Source organism: Triturus cristatus, chromosome 7 (assembly GCF_964204655.1).
Source record: "Triturus cristatus chromosome 7, aTriCri1.1, whole genome shotgun sequence".
In the NCBI taxonomy this organism is placed as follows: Eukaryota; Metazoa; Chordata; class Amphibia; order Caudata; family Salamandridae; genus Triturus; species Triturus cristatus.
The window spans coordinates 932,417,808-932,436,807 of record NC_140590.1 but is presented as its reverse complement, the minus strand read 5'-3'; the positions used below and the strand labels follow the sequence as shown (position 1 = coordinate 932,436,807).

General features: G+C 42.5%; 1 protein-coding gene across 1 annotated transcript in view; it reads left to right on the top strand.

Moving 5' to 3' along the window:
* Window positions 1–12,235, top strand: part of CTNNA1 (catenin alpha 1) — a 282,300-nt gene extending 270,065 nt beyond the window's left edge. Inside the window, exons 17-18 of the mRNA XM_085617884.1 lie at window positions 10,042–10,176; window positions 11,230–12,235. Of these exons, the coding sequence (XP_085474010.1) occupies window positions 10,042–10,176; window positions 11,230–11,517 (423 nt within the window). The 3' untranslated portion in view covers window positions 11,518–12,235. The remainder of the gene's footprint in view (window positions 1–10,041; window positions 10,177–11,229) is intronic.
* Window positions 12,236–19,000: the final 6,765 nt, after the last annotated feature.

Here is a 19,000-nt window from a genome sequence, read left to right as displayed (position 1 = left end):
AAAGTGACATACAAATTTGGAGTAGTACTCCACAAGACCAAGAAAGGATCTTAGTTGAGCTTTGTCTGTAGGAGAGGGTGCTTTTTCTATGGCCTCAATTAAACTACTCTTGGGTTTGACTCCTTCTTCTTTAGTCAAAGTGTGACCTAAATATTCTACTTCGGGTACACAAAATTTGCACTTTTCGAGACCTATGGTAAACCCCGCATCAGCTAGTTTATGCAAGACAGATTGTAAAATAGAATCATGTTGTACAACATCACATCCCCAAATCAATACATCGTCCTGAAATACTAAATTGTTCTCAACTCCCATTAAGATCTTTTGCATTACTCTTTGAAAAACGGCAGATGCCGAGGCAAGTCCGAATGGCATCCGAATAAATTGAAATGCCCCCTCGGGAGTAATGAAGAGGTGAGATGTCTACTTTCCTCCTGTAAAATGATTTGGTGATATGCACTTGATAAGTCAAGTGTGGTAAAATATGCACCTCCTTCAATACTGGCCAACATTTCATTTATTTTGGGAAGAGGGTGACGATCAATCCATATGCATTCATTTAAATCCCTCAGGTCAATGCACATCCTGATCTTGCCATTGGGTTTTCTGGCCAAAACCACAGGACTTAACCATTCAGAGGCTTCAATGGGTTCTATTATTCCATCGTTGCAACGTCTCTAGTTCATCCTTCAGCTTCTGTCTCAGAACCATCGGTACATTCCTTACTTTATGTACTTTGGGTATTGCATTGTCTTTTAAAAAGATGCGATGTTTACATTTCTTGAGACACCCTAACGATTCTTTGAAAAGATTTGGAAACTTGATAACCCATTTATTGTAGGCAGAGTTTACATTCAAAACCTGGTCAGGATGGTTAGGATCTAAAATAATGCCTAAAGCTCGCTGTTCTTTCCATCCCAAAAGTGATTTCCCTTTTTCCACTATATATAGTTTGGCAATTGTTTTCATGTTTTTGAAACCAATCTCAGTGGCAACATAACCCATTATAGGAAGTTTATTGCCACAATAACCTTCTGGCGTGACGTCTGTGGATTGTAGATCCTTCGAGCAAAAACCAATTCTTTCCCAAATAGATTTGTCTATTATGGAAAACAAGGAACATGAATCTGCCCACATGTGAACTTCCAAATCGTTGATCCTCACTAGACACTTGGGAGGACGATAACTGTCTTTGGATCCTTCACAATTGCACACTTGTGACGAATCTATCATTAATAATTCTATATCCTCATTATCACTTTCACATGAGACTTCATCTTCTTCCACAAAATGTATGCTTTTGTTATCGCTCTGGAAACTAGGCGTGCCTTTACATAGTCTCGAGTAATGTCCGATTTTCTTGCATCTGTAACATCTGCTCTTAAAAGCTGGACAATGGCTTGCATCGGCAGTATGTTTGGGACTACCACATCTGAAGCAATATCTAGATCTAGATCTGGTTGAATCTAATTTTCTTTCATCAGGTTTGGCTTGAAATGATTTATTGATCTGTTTGTTCGGTTTGTTGATGTTGTGAACAGATTCATCCTGAGCATCCTTTTTGTCGCTCAATTCTTTTACGTATCTTGTAGTATTTTCCATTCTCTTGGCTGTTGCAATAGTTTTCTCTAATGATGGGTTTTTCATGCCAAGCAGTTTTTCTTGGATCTTGAGATTGTATAGTCTGTTGATCATTTGATCCCTTATTAATTTGTCTCTTAAATCCCTGAAATTACAATTGACTGCAAGTTTCCGTAAGATGGATACATATTGTTCTATGGATTCATTCTGCTTCTGGGCACGAGAGAAATTTGTGTCTTTCCACAACTATTCTAATTTTTTTCCCAACATTTTCTTCTAGAGCTTTTATAGCTATGTCGTAGACATCAACATCGCTAGCATCACCATTTTCACCTGTTTGCTCTGCTATTGTGTTAATTTCATCCATTTCTGGCAACGTTTTCAATACATTTCTGCCCTCTTGACCTAAAGAATGTTTTAAAATGGCTAGCTTCCTTTTGGAAACGTAAACATCACCACCTATGGCTTCTAAATAAGTCTCAAATGCCTCTTTCCATTCCTCCCATGGAATGTCTGGTTGTCCTGTATTTTGTAGGAATGGTGAAGGGGCCGTAATAGTAGTTTGGGACGTCATGTTGAGTGGAGATAATAACAGTAATGAGCTTTAAATGATGAATTGTGTAAAAATTCCACTGGGGTTGTGCTTGTATCACTATTATTCAGTTGTTCGCAGTGCTTGACTGATATTTTATTTTGTTCATTTTTTTTTTAAAGTTAATTGATTAATTAGCCCAGAATAATAAATATGGAATATTTAGAACACGAATGAGAATGTCAAACACATTAGCGTTTATATTTTGAAGTAGGAAACGTTGTCAGGCGATTTGATTGCTTTCCCAAGTTAAAATGGATGCACGCACGCCATGCGTGAAACATAAACAAACTTGATTTGCCTTGAATGTGGGAGATGACGCGTCATAAAGAAGCGGACGCTTGAGACGAAGAAGGCTCACGAGCGAAGCTCGCGGCAGACTAGCACGCACATACAGAGCGGAGCGCGACGTTAACTAATGGTAAACTTCAATATAAAACATGTGCTGAAAGTTATTAAAATGTAACTCGGGTGTCAAATGTTTGACAGGCCTCGTAGTTACTCACCGAGGGTGGCAGTTGTTTATTCAAGGGCTGTTCAATGAAGCGTCGATCTCTGGAAATTGTTCAATGAAGCGTCTATCTCAGGAAATCGAATGCAGTTACAATTTACTGTGTATTTATGTGCTCCCCTGTCGCTTAAGAGATTATCCCAAGTTCGTCGCCAATTTTGTAATAAAGAGTCTTGCCAGGAAACTTCATATGAATTTATTCCAAATCCAGAAAGCCCTTGATGTATTACATGCCGCTCGTCATACAACTGCCCCCGTGTCCCTCTCTCTTCCCCGAATACCCACCCGTCATCCCGTTGCTAGGCAGGCATGGACATTCTAACAACTACAACTTAGAATCTTTAGGAATGTGAATATAACAGTAACGCCGGTGGCTTCCTCCCTCTCTGGTTTTAGCTGGGTTGCAGAGGGTGGGGGGAAACAATATACACCTCCAATTTCGAGAGAGGAACCAAAATGACGACCTTTATAGGTAGTTTTCTTTTTAAAAATATCTTTTTCTGAGATACTTTCTAGTTTCAGGACAAGATTCACCTTCACCCCTGGCAAGTTAAATAACATTTTCTCTTACCTTTGAATTCTAGGAACTTCTGAACACTCCTAGCCAACAGACAGCAGGCTCCAGTTGCCCGTTCATGTTTTATGAACAGCCGGCACCAGCAATTTACAAATTAGTATCTCTATCAATACCATGTATTTACGTTTTCAATACAAGTATAGGCCATTGTGAAACTAAAATACTTTGCATTTACATTCTATTGTATTACGTACATTACTGGATATCTTGAGATTTCCAACCGCTGGTACTTCTAAAAACCCGGTCAGGCTGCTGCATAGTCTGTTTTGGAACTTCCGTGCCTTTTGCAAGATTTTACAAATTAACTCCAGAATTATGATCTTCTAAACCAAATTCAATTTAGAACCTTTTTAGAAAATAAGTCATATCCTAAAGAAATGTAGATGTTAATGGAGTCTGTATCCCTTCCATGTTACGGTGTCTGTAATTTCTGTTTTAAAAATATTATTCTTCAATTATTTTTTGGGTGTTGGAGGGTGGGAGCAGTTACAACTTTGCCCAGTTCCTTATCTGTTAACAGTCTAACTCCACACACTTTCCCCATACCCAGATTTGTAGGCGGTTTCATTTAGATGCTATGTATGATGTCCAAGATGGTATGAGTTTTAATAAAACTTTATTGTGAGTCCTGCTGTCTTTCAGTTCATAGTGATTGCAATTTCCAACTCCTCTGGTGGTGGTTTTCTTTTTTTTAAAAAACATAAAATTGCTGCTTTAAGAAGTGCTCATTATTTCGGGTCATCATTTAACACGAAATATCTCTTCCAGAGGAGAGCAATGAACATGTAACTGTTTCTTCCTTTGTGATTTAAGTGTTGGGTGATGTCTCTCCACTGTAGGAGGGCATTTGATTTTGTAGGTTATCATTGGCACAAAAATGCATCCTGTGGGATTTTCCCTACTAACGCTGCTGCCCGCCAGTCCGGTGGGTTGTACTGAAGTGGCACAGTCCCTTGAACTTCCATGAAAATACCAGGTGTATCGCTGAGATGTGATCACAGAATTTTTACAAAGTAGTCAAGAGATGAAAGACTATTGTTGGAGGCTAGATGGAGAAAACAGACTGTCGTAATCAACATAAGGTTTTTTGTGAGGATCGAATAAATCGAACAAGCAAACATTATGGCCGCTTACCTCTGACCTTTGAGAGTTTACTCGGCAATATATTTATTTCACAAAAATATTGCTAAATGTTGTAGAAGCCAAATTTTACAACTTCACAATCCTTTAATTGCAGCCTTTTCTGGCACCACTTGTACCTGAAAGCCAGTTATCCTCGGAGTTGGAGTTAGGTGCAGCTGGTGTACACTCTGTTTTTGAGGGTGGTGGAAGCCTGTCTCGCCATTCTCTAGCTTGCATCTGTGCAAGAGCATATAGAACCTACTTGTTACGGAACTCCAACATTAAGTACAGAAAGCACTCCCTAATGTTGTCTTCTGTTCCAGAGACTTGCTTCCAGCAGACAGCACACCAAATTGAAGTGTAACTTGGCATCCAAAGAAATGTATTTGTAATTTCACTGCGTAGTTTGTGATTTTCTGCCTCAACTCTCGAATCATCACGTCCAGTTGCGCCCAGTGCAATCTTTCACTGGGTCTTTTCCTGTGGACCCCTCTTGGCTGCATGCAGCTCCTTGAACTTTTATTTATTTAAACAGTTCTATATAGCGCTGGCTAGACCTGTAGGTATCGGAGCGCTTTACATAAGGTCAGCAAAGTTACAACAATAATAACAATTAAATGTTACATCAAATAAATGACACATCAACGTGAGAGAAGGAGAGACAGAGGGCAGACGGGAAGGGGGAGTGAGAAGGGAGAAGATGGGGGGGGGAGAGACGGAATAAGAGATCGAGGTAAGGTCAGCCCATATACCGAATGGGTAGGTGACGGCCAAGGCCGGTTTCCCCTATAGCTGTCGAGGAAACTCCAACGGTGATCGGTCAGACAGGTGTAAAAAAAGGTACTAGGCAAAAGCAGAACGGCAGAAATACACTGAGGGGAGACAGGGAGAAGGGGAGAACTGTGCCTGTAAGAAAGTGGCTCTCTATATACTGCACCAAGGTAAGGTTCAGTGTGCACAGAGTCCCCAGTCCCCAGAGGTTTGGCAGAGGCTAAAGTTGGATATAACCTTACTCTCTAAAGTGGTAGCTTGGTCGAGCAGTAAGACAGTATCAGAGGACAGTGTAAAGCATTTGTTGTACACACTCAGTCAGCAAATGGTCTCAAACACTCAAGAACTGAACTCTAGGCCAATGGTTTGTATATAAAAATATATAGTAGTTTTATTTTAGAACCAACAATAGGTATCAAAGTATACTTTCTCAGAATGAGATGCTTTAGTTAAATACTTTCAATAGGCAATAGACTTTTGAATGCAATAGTTACAGTTGTTGCAATAGGCATCACAATTCAAACACAATTATAACATTGAGCTCAATTTGAATTTCTAAGTTAATGCAATTAATTACTTTTTGGATTACTTTTCTAACCACAGGACTGGATCCTAGATTCAGTCCTGGGACATTTCCTGGAAACAGGTGAGTAAATACGTTTTGGTTACAGGTATGATTTTTAAGCAATATTATTGTATTTCAAAAGTTGACACTTGGAAACGTTTTCACATAAAATCACCAATGTTATCCTATGAGAGGAAATTCACTTAGCAGGTAAGTAGGGTTATCGTTACTTTTTCTTACTCAGTGCTGGATCCTGGATTCAGCACTGGTGCATCTTCTGTAAACAGTTGAAAGAAATAGTTTTTGTTATACAGGCGATTTGTAAGCAATATTTGTTTAAAAAATCGACACTTAGAAGAATTTCTGGTGAAAACTACGCAATGTTATCCTATGGAGGAAAATTAAGTTATTGGTAAGTACGGTTGTAATTACTTTTCAGGGTCAGTGCTGGGCACCAAGATCCAGCACTGGGATCTCTCCTGATGACAGGTGAGTAAATTTGTTTTCGTCGTTCGGCTGATTTTTAGTGAATATTTTAAAGTTTCAAAACTCGACACTTTGACTAGTTTCACTTGGAAATTCTTCTATGTTACCCAAAAGCCGATAACTCACTTTTCCTCCATAGGGTAAGTACTCGACTGGCAGAGTTAAGGTTCTGGGCATAGACTCGGGGGTCTCCCAGGGTCAGGTAGGTACAGTTGTTACACCCTCAGCGGCACAGCGGCAGCCGGGTGCTGAAAGATTAGGCCCAATGTTATCCTAGGGGAGCAGGGGCCTTTGGTTGGTGGCTGCTGGCAAGCAGGCCACACTGCTGTGGGTGCTTGGCTCCTGGTCACTTGCTCAGGGCAAGTGGGGAAGTAGATTAGGATAGATGTTGCACTCCCAGGGGCACTCGGGCGGCTGGGTGCAGGGTGATTTTGAGCCATCGGGCACTCTATGGATTTCAATGGAGAAGCTCTAAGACGAACAAAGGCTGCAAGCTCGGGGACGAAGATTCTTCAGGTGCGACCACTACTTCGAGAGGTAAGTTGGGAAGCTATAGGTTAGGTAGGCACCCAGGAGCTGGGCACAGGGGGCCGCAGGGCGCCGGGTGCCTTTTCGTGTCAGGAAATCTTACCCTCAGGTGGTCGCGGTCCCTGGTTCTGAGGCTGCAGGCGTCGTCAGGAGCGTCCAGGTGGGTCCTTGGGTGCTGGATTCGGGGTCACAGTCCTCGTGGTCTTTGTCCACTCTGGCACAGGCCAGGCTTGGCGGGTGCAGAGTGTGCAGGAGTCGCGGTTCCTGGTTGGCACCAGGGGCTTGATACTTGCTTTAAGCAGAACCACTGCTCGTGGGAGTCCGTCTTTGTAGAGTCACAAGGCAGCCAGATCCTCTGGGGTTTTTGAGGTTGCTGACCACTGGAGACACCGGGTTTTAGCAGGAGCAGGTTCGAGGTTCGACAGGCCTGTAGGGCTGGGGCCAAGTCAGTTGGTGTCTTCCTCTTGTTAGCAGCTGCACGGCAGGTCTTCTTTATTCTTGTTCTTCTTGCTTGTTTCGGGATTTGAGGAAGGAAGGTTCAGGGTGCCCCTAAATACTAAATTTAGGGGCGTTACAGGTAGGTTAAGGGCAGGGACCAATGGGTCCCTTCCCTGGGGGTAGGTACACCCCCTATCCTGCCACTCTCCTGTGGGAGGGGGACAGTAGCCTAATCCTGATAGGGCAGGGCTCCCCATCTCCAAGATGGCGAGAGCCCGAAGATGTGCTTCACCTCGCCTCCCCCACCTGAGGGGTGGGGTTGGCAGAGGCTGGCACACCCCCTTTCCTCACTTGGCCCTTCCCGCCAGAGTGGGGGTCAGAACCGGTGGGGGCTAGTTGCTGAGTACAGCAAGTGGCCTGGAGAAGCTCACAAAGGTGGCATGCCTTTGAAGCTTCCCCCTGCCCATCCTGGGGGAGGAGACCTTGCGTTTCGCCGAGGATGTGCATAGTTGCAGGCCCAGGAGAGCGGATGGCTCTCTACTCAGGGGTCCAGCATCATGTCTGCTGTGTGGCCGCCTCTTAGACAGGACATGGATTGTAGGTTAGGTTCAGGGGGCAACTCTAAGTTGCCCCCTGTCGTGCATCTTACATTAAATCCCACACTGGCATCAGTGTGGGTTTAATGTGCTGAGAAGTTTGATACCAAACTTCTTAGTCTTCAGTGTAGCCATCATGGTGCTATGGAGTTTGTGTTGACGACCTCCCAGCACCATATACTCTTAAATGGCAGCACTGCACTTGCAGTGCCCAGGAATGGACCTGGTTACTGTAGGGGTACAGGGCTCATGCACCTGTACCTACACCACTGGCATAGTGCACCCAGCTAGAGGGGTGACTGAGGTATGCCAGGGCAGTGTGTTTGTGGGCATGGCACACAGGGATATGTGCCATTTTGACTCTGTTTTGTTCTGCACCAAGACACTCAGCCTGCAAAGGCAGTGTGTTTGTGTCAGGGTACAGGGCCTCTGAGGGTGGAACAATAAGTGCTGCATTCCTTAGGAGCCTTCACTGGTCACAGGGCCCTGGGTACCATTTACCAGGGGCTGACATGTGACCAGAGATGCCAATTGGGTTTAGGCTTCTTGCAGTTTTAGGGAAGAAACACAGGCCGTGGGCACCTGATTGGCAGGAGCCCAGGGCACACTCAGTCAAAGTACATCAGCAATTCATCAAAAAGTGAGGGCATATCATGCAAGAAAGATGGCACATTCTCACAGTGCCCAAGGTCCGGCTGGGCAGGTGACGGTCAGGGGATGAGCCCAGTCCAATCTCCTCATTGGCTGAACAGAGCAGCTCCACTGGGCGTCTGACATAATGCTCGGACTCCACTGTCAGGAAAGAGGTCATGTGTAAACCGGGATTGTCAGATTAGAGCCGGTGGGTGGTTGGTTTGTTTAGCCAGAGATTTAAACTTGATTTCAAATGAATCTGTTTTTTATTATATAAACTAATTGACTAGATAACAATGTTTGAATGCTTTTACTGAATTTATGATGAAATTGGACCTAAAGGTAAATGTTAGCAAACCGTTTATTATCGTATGTGGTTCCAATCAAACTAAAACTTGAAAGTTTATAGTGAAGGAAAACATCATTGATAAGGTGCCAAATTGTACCTATCTGGGAAATGTTTTTAATAATAAATTAAATTTGGACCATCTAATTGTGGCTAGGGTTCAATACACCAGCAGAATAATTGAGGGGGTGTTTCGCTTTGCTTGCAAGCTTGGACATAAGCCGGTTGCAGAAATGATAACTTTATATATATATATCAAAATGTCTGTCGGTAGCTACCTTTGGGGCAGGAGTATGGGGGTTACCATAAAAGTTCCCAGATTCAGATTTTAGAGAACACATTTTTAACAATATTATTGATGATTCCTAGTAGTTATTCAACACTTTTCTGTCACTCTATAGTGGGTCTGTCTTATGTAAAAGATAGGATAAATATTGCCCTGTTGATTTTATGGGGGGAAATCTGGACCTCAGAGGACTTACTATTTTTTAGGAGTATCCTTAGAGATTGTATGAATCTTGAACGCAATGTCACTCCCCCGGCTTCGTTATGTCAGATACTTTTTATAAAGTAGGCTTAAAAAAATACTACGATGACCCCGATAGTATCCAATCTAACATGAAACTGGTTATAAAAAATGCATATTGCATTGAATTAGGTATGTCTAATCAGGATTGTGGAAGATCAGATAGTTTGCTTCCCAGTCAACAGCAATTTTACCCCCCCCCCTCCCCCCGTTCCTGAGAATTTAGCCCATCAGAGCACAATGCACTTTATGCTGTTTTGCACACTTTATAAAGACCCAAGGGCATGTTTCATCAAGCCCGTTCTAAAGGAAATCTGTCCCTGTTCTTATCAGGAGGTTTTTAATTACTTGCGGTCATTATCTACTGCTGCTATTTGCAGCGCTGTGCTTAATTTCATTAGAGTTGCTTTTTTAATTTGGAAACGCTATGAATCTTAAAATGAATTCAAGTTTTAAGTGATATTAGGGTTTTTTAAATATTTTGTATAAATGTGTTGTAGAACGATAGGAGGCTTTTTAATTCGCTAGTATCTGTACTAGTGTAATTTGATTTAGGAAAGACCATGTGTACTGTGTGTCTAATCTCTTCACAAAGTTTTCTTTTTTATGAATATTCAGTCTTAATACTTAATGTATGTATGTAAACTTTTATGATTAGATTGAATCGAATAAAGTTATTTGAACGAACGACTAGATAACTTTTTTGAACTAATGTTCAACAGATTAACTTTTTTAAATAAATGCAGTTTTTTTTCTTCTCTTTTTCTAGTGCCCAGATTCTACCTGCAAACAGGATCTACTGGCATATCTACAACGCATTGCATTGTATTGCCATCAGCTAAATATCTGCAGTAAAGTGAAAGCAGAGGTTCAACATCTTGGTGGAGAGCTTGTAGTTTCTGGCGTAAGTATGATCTTTCTGAAGTCTCCTTAGTCATTATCCTAGGTATTTTGTTTGTATAGTTTGTATTGCTGGAGTATTGGCAAGCAACCCTCAGATTGTTTGAAAACTTATTCATGTCATCTATCGACTTCATAAAAATAATGTTCCTGCGATCCTTGCCTGAATAGGATTCTTTGAGGAATAGTGTCTTTATTTTCTCTAACATTTGCACCTATACATTTTTACTTTAGTGACCGCTCTTTATCTTCTGTAGTAAGGTTAAACCGGTATCTTTGAAGATGTTAAAGCTTTTCAGGTGCTGGATTTTAAATTGGAAAAGTATTGCATTCATAAGTGATCCGTGGGACTTGGGGACCTTGAAGGGTTTGGTTACACAGTTGGTACATTTGAAATAGACACAAGCTAAGTTAAGTTCAGCTTTTTCTTTTTACTAGATTGTTGATAGGTTGTAGGATCAAGTTCAATAACTATCAGATCAACCCAGTCTATCTGTGAGTTGTAAGATGTGTAAACTGACATATTTTGCACACGTTTACAATACACTCTCTTGTCAATAATGAACATAAGGTGTAAACAATCTGTGTATTTGCCCTAAGGTGAGGAGGTACTGTGGGTACCGGTTATTCATAGTGTAGAAACCTTGGTTCAGACATACCCAGGTACACCTAACGTGTACCAGCAGTGTATAGGCATTGTCCATGCCTAGGTTTTTAAACAAATCAGGTGTTCTCAAATTGTCCAGCCCCCTGGGGAATAACATGAGGAAGATTTGAAAAAAAGTCCAGCTGTGCGACTTTAAAAGCCCAAACTTATGTCCCTTCAAAGCATATTTGCTGTGAGCTATTGAACTGAAGCATGTGATAACTCACATTATTGTATTGGTTCAAAACAGACATTTTCTTGGTTCTTCCTGCAAAATGTAAATAGAATAACAAGATTGTCATGTGTCCGAGTTACGAAACGCATGTAGTAAATTTCATCTGGGTTGAACATTTTATGGCTTGAAAAATATTTTGATGTAGACATGACATTCTTCTCGTATTTTTGCGCTAGGTGGACAGTGCGATGTCTTTGATCCAAGCTGCCAAGAACTTGATGAATGCAGTAGTTCAAACAGTAAAAGCTTCGTATGTGGCATCTACTAAATACCAGCGCTCTCAAGGAATGGCTTCCCTCAACCTTCCAGCGGTTTCCTGGAAAATGAAAGCCCCAGAGAAGAAACCTTTGGTCAAAAGAGAGAAGCAGGATGAAACTCAAACCAAGATTAAACGGGCTTCTCAGAAAAAGCATGTTAATGTTGTCCAAGCGCTCAGTGAATTTAAAGCGATGGAAAGCATTTAAGGGATCATACATAGTAATGTTTCAGAGCTTTTTATATTCAAGTATTCATTTTAAGATCCTCCCTATTCACAAACATGTGTTTACATAGTATGTGGTGATCCACTTTTGTAGAATAATTTTGCCTATAAGCGTGCGTTCTGCAGGTTGAAATTCTTAGATTGGACATGATGGTTTTGTATGGTGATTTTCCGATTAAACTAACCTCAAGATAACTGCTTAAAATATATAGTATATAAATATATTGTAACCAAAGAAGATTCATTATTCTTAACACTAAACATGGAGAGATGTCTAATAGCTTTTTAATTATTTTACTAGATTGCAGATCTGAGTAATGGTCTCAAGAATGCAGCAGGCAGGCCTTTCTTTCATTTTTGTGGTTTTTTTGCAGTACAAATAAATTGAATGTTAATTTAAATTTTGTTAAGATATAGAAAAGATGGACCAGTACAAACTGTTTTGGGCATAAAATGCAAATAATGCCATTTTTTTTTTTTTTTTATTTTTTTTTTTAACGGTTCGTTGAATATAGTTTTATCTGTCGAATACACTACACCAGATTAAATGCAGCTTAACATATGTTAACTGCATTGTGGAAAGGAACAGTTCAATGTTCAATGATCTTATAAAACAGGTTTATAATTTGTAATGCTTTGTTACAAATTGCAACCATGCTCCTTTTGGCACTGGAAATTATTAAAGTTGCTTTTATTAGAAACTTTTTGTTCTTCTAAAATGTTTGCTCCTGTTTTAAATATTATATTTGCATTTTTATAGAATTAACGACCATTCCCATGGATTATAGTAAAAAGGAGTTAATCCTCCCCTACCACTCCCCGCAAACAAAACACAGATGAAAATAGTTCCCTGGAGTGCCCAACCCGTGCTCCTCGCTACACCCTCTACTGTATATCCTGCTCCCTCCCAACTACGATCTATGCAAGTGTCATCTGTGCCCCGTCTAGGGCTTTCCAGGTCTCTTACAGACACTATCGGCTCGTCCCAATATCTGTTCAATGTTTCACTATTATCGCTAAATGTGGTGCGGGCCTCCCTTTCACCCCTCTGTAATATTAGTTGACTCATTACCAGGTTGAGAACACCTGCGGGTTTGAAGTAACTTGGGCATTTGTGCCCTCCAAACACTCAAGAGGTAGGGCGGCATTGCCTCCCACTGTGAGTGAAAAGTATGGGTCAGATCAACATTTGCCGCTGTAAGTTTCTCCAAGGTTAAAGGAAGGCACAGTTGCTGAATCCAGGCTTGGTATGGTTGCTATCACCTCCCAGGCTGGGCAGCTAGCAGTAAAGCAAGCAGTGACTACTTAATGCCTTTGAGTGGGAGGTGGTACCAAAGAGGTCCCCAGACTTTGTGGAAGACCACCAAATATTCTTTCTAGGGTGAATTCTAGATTGTTAATCATCTGGTTGCAAATTGTGAAGACAGACTTGCTCACCTTTGCTGTGCTTACCTTTTCCGTTTCCCTGAAGGCTCTAGTCAACCCTTGACAATTCTGCATCTTACATAATCCTATCCATATTATATTGGTCAGTTGGGTATAAATAGTGTGGTAACGAACAAAGCACCATTGCTTCTCTCTTGCCTTTTCATACTATTTTATTATTAATCTCAAGTGTACCACAAAGAATCAGCAGACTATATCTGTGCTGCAGTTCCAGGTGCCAACATAAAACCCTACTATACCCCCCCACCCCCCAAAAAAACGAGGTATAGTAGTTAAAAACAAATCCTTGCAGCAGACATGGAGGAATCGAGGGATGGAGTAACATCATCTTAACAGCTGCGATCCTGCTTTGCCACAAGCATGCCTTAAATGCACAATGTCCGTGGTGTTTCTCGTCCATGAGGTGGTTAATGGAGCAGGATGATCCTGTTGTTGGTTGGGGCCAGTTTCCTAGTTGTTTAACACTGTTGTCCATTTCTGTTCTCCATTTCATGGAGACCCTACTACCATCCCAGAGAAAAAAAAACATTATCTTCCATTGCTCTACAGCATCTTGGACCAGGGGCAAGATGCAACCAGCCTCAGCCAGAATCGTAATGCCCAGAGTGGAGAAGTACAGCATTCTTCCCAGGACCCTGTGTATATCAAGGACAAAACAGCAGATTCCAATAGTCTTCACCACAGTGCACAAAAGTGCCAAAGCACCCACTGCCCTAGGCCCTCCACCCCCAAGGTGATGGAGATGGTTGGGAGTAAAATGGGGAGGTCAACTGCTACCCAGTGGTGCGTTGCCAACTTCCATGCACTGCTCAACAGGTTTCTACACCAACAACGGGAGGTGTTAATGCAACATCTCCCTGAACAGATCAGAAAGAGGGCAAAGGTGTTCATCCAGGTGGGTAAGACAATCTCCACAACACTTCCCTAATATCTGTATTGGATGCAACAGATGTAGCCAGCAGACAGCTGTGGGTAGGCACCACCTTAAGAAGGGATTCATAGCTGAGGATGTCTGTGTTCAAGTAGGAGGTGCAGGCAGCAGTATTAAACATGACTTCACAGGGGAGAATCTCTTTGAGCTGGCGATGGACGATTCACTGTAGAGGTTCGAAAAGCACAGTTCAAAGGCTATAGGTGCTTCGCAGTTCAGGAGCCATTTCAAGAGGATTACCCACTAGTGGTGGATCACAGCCTGCCCCCGCCAACATCACACCACAAACCAGCTCCCAAAATGTCCTTTCACAGTGGCTTTACCTTAGTTTGCAAAGGCAGGAAGGGTTGGATACGAACCAAACCATGAGTAGCAGGACACTCAAGAAAGTAACTTGCTTGTGGAGCCCCCAAGTGAACACAACACCAATAAAGAGCAGAATCTGAGGTCTCTCAGGAATGAAGGACAATCACCTCCTACAAATAGATATTGAACAGGTTTATTTTGCAAAACTAATACGAAGGCCTCCAAACATTGGCTGAAAGCAAGAACTTGCAGCAAGGAGGAGACTGTGGCAAGAGGTCAAGAACCTTCTAAGCAAACAGGCAGTATAGAGTGTTTCAAAGGAAGAAATGCATCAAAGGGTCTATTGAGTTTATTTTCTGGTCCTAAAGCCAGACAAGACACTCTGGCCCATGCTAGACCTACCAGCTTTGACAAGTTCATAATGATGCAGAATTCAAAACGGACATGCTGCAGGTGGTCCTCCTGCGACTGCGGAAAGCAGACTACATGGCAGCTAGACCTCAAGGACCGCATTCTTGAGTGTGCCGATTAAATCAGTGACCAGAGGTTCCAGGGAGGCAAAGGCCTTCCCAGTTGCCAAGAAAATCCTGGTACTGACAGAGTAGACTTTCCTTCACCAGATGGCACAAACTCTGGTAGTGGGGAAACTAATATGCTTGATGACATCATGCATGTCCTTAATAATCCATACTTAAAAGTGGCCAGGTCCCTTGTGGGCAACCTGGGCTCAAACTTGCACAGCTGGGGGGGTTAAATACAACAGTATGCAGATTTTTCCAAAAATGTACCCAATAAAACACATTTTCTGTTTGCAACATACAATTTACTGCTCATTGCATACTTTTTCAATGCTTTTGTGAGTTCGCTACATTTGGTTGATCACTTTCATTGATAATTGTTAGATATACATATCATTCTTGAGAAACAATACATGATTACAAAAACAAATCCAGCCCAATGCATTTCTTAACTGACTTAGTCAGGGGCGAATCTGCAAAGTGTAACAATGTAATTATTTGTATGCACTACAATGGAGCCATTATCCTCAATTATACTGTTTAGAATGTCAAACCAATAACCATATACAAAATTAGAAATTACTTCACATACCAAATGCCCAGCATCCGTGCGTGGTGTCAGTGTTACATGCAAACTACCACCATTCTGTGTAAAATCTACATAGTGTAGCACGTAAATCTAGTGACAAATCAGTCTTCTTGGACCTAAAAGCTTTCCAGACACAATCAGTAGAAGAACTTTTCAAATCCTGACAAACCACACAACCACTATCAGGTAGCGTGCACTCTCCCAGCTAGCTCAGGACATGTGGAAACTGATTATTCAGAGGAGAATTAACACTAGTGACAGTATACCTACCAGAGATTCAAAACTGAGGCGAACAGAAATTGGGCAAGCCACAGGTAGATCTCAGTGCAACACAGGAGAAGCAAAATGTAAAAACGTCACATTCAGGTACCTGCACCATAGGTCGCTGAGAATGCCAGATTAATAGACTGGTCAGGGAAATTTGTATATGCTTTCAAACAAACGAATAGAGACAGCAGCAAAAAGAGTTGCTACAGGCCATGCAAACCAATGGAGGATTTCAAACTCTGTTGGACTCCTCTCACTCAATAATAGAGCTACCTCAGACGAGATACAGGAGCGAATGCAACATCTTCCAGAGGAATACAGGAAGAAGGGGTAAGATCTAGTTAATGAAGGGATCATTATAAATGCTACCATCAAATGTGCCTTAAATGGAGCTGGCACTGCGGCTAGGGGCATAAATACTTTTATAAGGCTCAGAAGACATTGGTGGCTACGCATTTCTGACTTCAAATCTGTTTGAAATGGCACAGCACAGAGTGAGACTACCAGCTCATCAGGACTTGTTAGCAATGCAAAGGGGTCGGGTACAACCTAGTGGCATGGCTCATGAGGACCTAGAGTTTGGACACTTCAACAGAGATTCATGGCAGTATTAAGAGGATCTAGAAGGGCTACCACACGAACATGCTTTATTACAAAATGGAACAGGTTCTCACAATTGTACAATAGGATAGAAACTTGGGACAGTTACAAACAGGACAGTAATGTTTTTAAGCCCCTCACTCACCTGTTAGATGAGGGCCTTTCATACGCCTCACTAAAAGCACACCTCTTCCCCCAAAAGGAGCGTTGCAGAAAGAAGCATTCGTAGCATGTGTTGGCCGCAGATACGCATGCTATGCATACTCTTGTCATCTAGTGTTGGACCCGTACTTTGCAAGTTCTTTTTCTCGAGTGGGCTTTATGATTGGCGTCTTGCACCGATTCTCCTCCCCCCCTCTACGTATACCGAAGTCTTTGTTCCTCAAAGTTTTTTTCCACCATCCGACTCGGACGGATTACGTTGAAGCTAGTCAAGATTCAGTACCACATAGCCTATGGGGAAAGAGTAATTACTGGAATTGATTTCTATACTGGGGAAGGACTTCCTAGATTCCAAATACACTCGATTGTCTCCAGGTGATGGGGACAAAAAAAGAACTCCTCTGAAGGTGTCCTCTGTGCTGAACGAAGTACGAACACACCACAACACACACAACGTCTGTAACTTGTCTCTCTCTCCGGGGTAGCACCAAGAACAGTCGCTGCCTGTGCATTGTTTAAAAATAAGACTTCGATCACGATGAGGTCGACGGCTCACACATAATATGGAGCATGCTGCTGAGGCAGAGTTCAGCCACAACAGCGACGCAGACCACGAAGCCAGCTCTCCAACAAGAGGCAGGGCAGTAATAGCCAGTTCACACTACTCTGCGTCTGAAGTATCTTCTGGGGAAGAACTAGCTCCGGTACACCCCAAATCACTGGTGCCGATCACAGACTATGGACTGAAAACCAAGATGACGCCACATACCAGGAACACTACTACACCCCATAAAAAGATTATACACTCGCCACAACCAATACCCCGACATTGTGCGCCACAGCCTTTGGGTTCAGGCAGACACCATGACCAAGCCTCAGAACCGATAAAGGATGAGAGTATTCGCAATGCTGATCGGGTTGCCAGGTATCAAAAAAGGAACGGTTCCCAAATTATTTAGGCACCAAAGACCACATCCACTCTGACAAAGCCTTCGATTCCAAGGCATCAATCGGAACCGATAACATCATCAGCACCGAAGAGCTCCAAGACACACTCATCAGAGCAGAGAAAACATTCAGAATCGACTGGAGCCAAGTCTAAAAGTTTGGATCTGAGCTCTGAGAAACAGACACTCAAACAAGAAAAGCCTTGATTCCAGTAGTTCTAAAGCCCAGACTGTTTCTAAAAGCATAACAACTGCACACAAGAAGCATAAGACGCAAAGTACTAAAGCCACTGAATATCAAGGGTTCGTATTTGAAGGACTACAACAGTTTATGCAACCAAAGAGAAAGGAAACTAGAAAAAGAAAGGTAGAAGAGACCACTTTCTGAGCCTCCACAAAAGATTATAACCCAAGAGACCTATATTTTTCAGTGTACCTGCTTCACCTCGTACTTCACCATCTCCACAAGGAGAAGAAGAGTGAGAAATACACCACAATACTGATGACACACCTGACCTATGGGAAGACTGATATGGTGCTACCAGAGGATGACCTAGACCCACTTGTGCCCACAAAGCATTCTCCCCCTGATGACACTTCCTCATATCAGGGTCATACAAAGAGCTGCTGAATATCATAAGAGGAAGAAAGTGACTTTCTGGTTGAAACACTGTTACGCACAGAAAGAGCTGTTCAATATTTACCCCTGATACGATCCATCCTGAATGTGGCTAAAGAAGTGTTCAAGGAACCTGTAAAATCAAGAGTACCTACACCACGTATTGACAAGAAATATAAAGCCTTAACAAATGATCCAATATATTTTCGAGGTCATCCACCTGCAGATTCACTTGTCACCACTGCTAGGAAGAGAGCTGCTGCACAAGGCACCTGAGGAGCACCTCCATATAAAGAAAACAAACAAATAGACACAGCAGCAAAAAGAGTTGCTACAGGCCATGCAAACCAATGGAGGATTTCAAACTCTGTGGGACTCCTCTCACTCTATAATAGAGCTACCTCAGAAGAGATACAGGAGCGAATGCAACATCTTCCAGGGGAATACAGGAAGAAGGGGTGAGATCTAGTTAATGAAGGGATCATTATAAATGCTACCATCAAATGTGCCTTAAATGGAGCTGGCACTGCGGCTAGGGGCATAAATACTTTTATTAGGCTCAGAAGACATGCGTGGCTACGCATTATTTTTTTTTTTTAAATCTTTTTGATTAACTTTGCTCAAGGTCTCATACATTACACAGCAGTGTTCAAATGCCTCGCAAACAAACAGCATGACATTGCACATTTGAGGACCAACTGGGCGGCAAAATGGGCCCGCTACAACTGTCCCCCCCCCCCCCCCCCACCCCTCATAGCTCGGTACTTGCGCCATGGGCCCCACATCCTCTTCCATTTCTTAGGGCAACCTCTGGACTTGTAGATTGTTTCCTCCGCCCTCTGACACCAATCCAGATCCCTCAGCCATTGGTCCCATTGTGGGGGCGCCTGCGCTCCCCAACTACTCGCGATATTCTGTTTTGCCACCCCGGCCGCTGTTGCCAACCAGATCTCATTGTACCTGACCAGTCCGTGGCTCCTTTGATCAAAAGAAGTAGCCACCGGGGTTCCAGCGGGACCGTCGCTCCCACCACCGTCGCCATCGTGTGTGCCACTTTGGTCCAAAATGGCAATATGTTCGG